Below are 4,289 nucleotides of genomic sequence, written 5' to 3' on the forward strand. Positions count from 1 at the left end.
ACACACACACACACACACACACACACACACACACACACACACACACACACACACACACACACACACACACACACACACACACACACACACACACACACACACACACAAGCGTTCTCTCCGCACTCTTGGCCGATGCTGGATCGATGGCAAGGAAATGAGAGAGAAAAAAAAGAAGAAAGATATGTTGACCCGCATTCGTCGCATCCCACATTCAACGTGATCAAACGTCGTCTTTCGATTCCGGGTCGTGTCTGTCTAATGCGAAGATTGCGGTCAATTCGATGTATCATAGGCTGAAAATCACACATGGTCAGATGTCGAGTTAAATGTAAGGGTATCGATATATATGACTCATGGGATTCTCTTTCGACGTAGTAATATTTTCAGACGAGCTCTTAGGTCAGTATTTATACTCGGTTCTTATATTTAGGGCCGCCTTAAGTATAGTCTTAAGATGTCATAAGTCAATCACAAAACATCTGACATGGTCTAAAATATTAATAAACTTCGATGAATTTATCGCGGCGAGTCAAATATTGTCATAATATCGATAGGAAATTATCTTATGGAATTATTGATTATCGATGTAGGAAAAACCTAAATTTAAGAATTTCCTAAAAATATTAATTAAATAAAAATAACAAATTAATTAAACCAATGCCCGTTTCTGATTTCTCTGTTACAGACGAAAAAGAACAATCCCAACCGCATTAAGAGACCCATGAACGCTTTCATGGTCTGGTCGCAGATGAGGCGCAGAGAGATTTGCGAGAAACAACCAGATATGCATAATGCTGAGATCAGTAAAAGTCTAGGGAAAGAATGGAAGTTATTACCAGAGACAGAGAAAAAGCCTTACAGAGAAGAGGCCGAGCGACTTAGGAAGATGCATCAGAAAGAATATCCAAATTACAAATACCGACCCAGGAAGAAGACTTCAAAACCTGCTGAGATTTTGAAGGCAAAAGAGAGGAAAAGAACGCGAAAATCGGTATCTCTATCATTGTCGTCACTACCGCCCTCTCCATCATCGTCATCATCGATGTTGTCGACGCCATCAAACAGCCCGGCCTCGATGCTCGCCAGTTCATCCTTGTCACCGCTGTCGCCGGTCTCCGCGGCACCCGCTGCTAGTCACGCTGCCAGGACCAGAAATGATAATAATAACAATACCCGACAACAGATGCTGAAGAAACCGATAAAAAAGCTTCAATCGAGTCTTAAACCGATGTCCAGGTCGAACTCGAAACATGTCGAACTGACTTTGGAGACCCTGGAAACGCCACATCATATGTTACGCTCTGATGTGGATTACAACTCGGCACCATTATCAATTCCCGGCAAGGTGCCCACCAGCCCGACCTGCGACACCCCCGATTCGCCCGAGTCCGCCTTCTACGAGGAGAGTTACAACTCTGAGAATGTTATCAACAACAACGCGATCTGCAATATTGCTCCTAAGATCAAACAGGAATCAAAAGTAGAACTGAGAGAACCGAAGGTGGAGCCAAAATCGGAATTGGATGAAATGAATTTTGCCTCGAAAGACATAATTCTGGCGTCTGTAGATTTGCCGTCGACAATGCGACCGGACAATCATGGTTACTGTCACACGAATTTGACTTCCGCTGTTCGGCAGATGAATTTCCAAGTAAAGCGGGAACCCACGCAGCCTACGATGATGAACGCCGTTGTTCCGATGACGATGCTTCAGTCGCCAGTGTCCATTATGTCGTCCGTCCTTGCAACGCCGACGACGGGCATCACAGGAGGTGCCATCGACGATTGTCTTCTCACGGATGAGACTCTCATTAGCAACATCGGTCGTCATCCGGTTAATCTCGAGGAACTTATTAACAGCTTTCCACATCTCTCCGATCAAACATTAACCGAGTTATCGTCCGACATCGAGATGGATAGTTTGACATTGCCGGATTTAGAGTTTAATCGTAATGAGGAGATTATGTCCATACTCAATACTGACGAATGGAACGCCGAGTCCTACTGAAAAGTCAAGAGAAAAAACGAAGATGGAAGAGGAAGATAAACAGAATGCGCATTATTGGTTTGTATGGAGCGTTTTCACGCATAGGGACAGATAATCGTTACAAATAATTGTCCTCCACGTTGCTCGAGGACATCAGCAGAGAATTCATTCGCCATGTTCCGCATGAACCGATTGACAAAGATCTTGACCGAACGCATCGACGTGGTGCGCGAAGCAGATAACGCGTATTATCGCGATCGTTATCAATATTTCTTTCACTCGGATCGCACGCTCGAGTTCATTTGAACGAATTATCATTCGCTATCGCGCGTCTTCGTCTTTTGTATTTGTCGCTAGAGTAGACACACTACTCTTCGAATATACGAGTGTTTTTTTTCGGCCGGCGCGCGTCGTGGCTTTCCGTGTTGTGCAATTCAAGTCTTGCACGATCAATCGTTAGATCAGAAAGTGATTTTTCGAAGGAAAAAGGTACGATCGTTTGATTTGCAGTTAGCTTCTAATATAACGAGTATATTTGTGGATAACAAAAACCTGCAATTAGCATAAATAAAAATGAATCCAAGAGATACAGCATTACGTGGCCTTTATCAGTTTTTATTTTCCTTTTCTTTCTGAAAATCCGCAAAAAATATCCCGAATTCTTGCTCGATATTTCGTTGTGTAGAAATCGGGAAACGGTCAGCGCCTAATAATAGATTAATTAATAGACTCCGATTTGCGGATGTGATTTTGATTAGACGATTGTTGCAACGCACATCATCTTTGATATTTTGGTTTATATGAAAATATCTTTTTTAAATTTTTCGTACGAACCAATATATCAAAATTCAACCAATGTATCAAAATTTTTCGAGATCTAAAGCGCTCAAGTCTTCGTGAATTCTTTATTCGTATTTCGAATATCAGCACGGCGTAAGATTAGTCAGCTCAGCAAATAGCTGACGAATCATCCGTGCGCGGCATTAACATCGATTACTGAGAAGAAAAAGACAAACGTTAGCCACGACGCGTAACGGTTTCGGAATTTTTCTTTTTTGTATATGTACTGTAGTATACTTTTGTATGAAGTTAGATATAAGCGTAAGCGGGCGGTTGAATTCGCGTGGTTTGGAAGTTCTCAACTGATAATTCATTGATAAATATGAAAATCGTCTGTCAAAATACAAAATTCTTCGTCTCTGCGAGTTGCAACCGCCCGTTTTTTGTTGTATATATCGAAACTGTATTTAGTAGAATATAATATATATTAAAAATATAAGTAAATCCATCTCCACTCGTGATGTGAATGACGCACGCATTTTATGTGACATCGGTGCTTTTTCCGATTCCGTTAAAATTAGTTAAAAAGATTTAAAATTAAAATTGAGATTTTTATTTAATTTGGTAAAAAAATTCTGAAAAATTATTTATTAAATAAAAATAAAGTATATTAATGTACATATACATATTTTAATATAAACGATGAAATTATATCCTGATTAAATTTAATGTACAAATTTTAATATAATTTAACTGAATTAAAAAATATATTAATGTATTTAAATTAAATTAAAATGTTACATTAAATTTAATCAAGATATGTCCTATTTTTCATCATTTAAAGCAAAAGGAGACTTGTGCTTGTTTATGTCTTTTTTATTTTTTATTATTATTACGCTCAGTGCAAATTTCTTCTGGGTTTTTAAATTAAGACGATATTAAAATCAAAATCGAAAAGAAAGTTATGATTTTATTTCACCTTTTTATTTGTACTTGTCTTGTACATACATAAGCACAATCAGAAAATGGAAACGATCAAAGTGCAAAAAAGAAATTATATTAGTTCAAAAAAAATTAAAAATTACAAAATTGTTTTCGTCTATTAATAAAAAAAAAAAAATAAGGAACTTGTGCAACGTCGATTACTAGTTGATTGCTTTAAACAAGTTATACAAAATTTAAAAATCTTAAAAACTTTCGAGGAGAAACATATGAAACAGATAAAGGAAGAATATCGATTGATATAATGTGCGTGCGTGCATTGCTTCATGGAAAATATATACACTACCGTTCATGTAAGTTTTTGGATATTCTTAAAAAAAATAAAACATTCTTGTGCAATTTTCTTTTATTTTGACAGCAACTGCAATAACAATATTAATTATCACAGATTGATAAGTTATCTATAAGAAAACTTACAATTTTTTCTCATAAAAAATCCTTTTTTTGCTTTGATTACAGCTTTATATTTTGGACTTTCTGTTAATTAATTTTTCAAGTGTATTTGATCTCCAGATACTTT

The 4,289-nt window shown here is 37.3% G+C and overlaps 1 protein-coding gene across 1 annotated transcript in view; it reads left to right on the forward strand.

The window, feature by feature from the left end:
• The window catches only part of LOC105620330 (putative transcription factor SOX-14), a 23,016-nt gene extending 21,008 nt beyond the window's left edge, over nt 1-2,008 (forward strand). Inside the window, exon 2 of the mRNA XM_012201832.1 lies at nt 686-2,008. Coding sequence (XP_012057222.1) covers nt 686-2,008 — 1,323 coding nt within the window. The remainder of the gene's footprint in view (nt 1-685) is intronic.
• Nucleotides 2,009-4,289: the final 2,281 nt, after the last annotated feature.

This window comes from Atta cephalotes, assembly GCF_000143395.1.
Source record: "Atta cephalotes unplaced genomic scaffold scaffold00025, whole genome shotgun sequence".
Taxonomy (NCBI): Eukaryota; Metazoa; Arthropoda; class Insecta; order Hymenoptera; family Formicidae; genus Atta; species Atta cephalotes.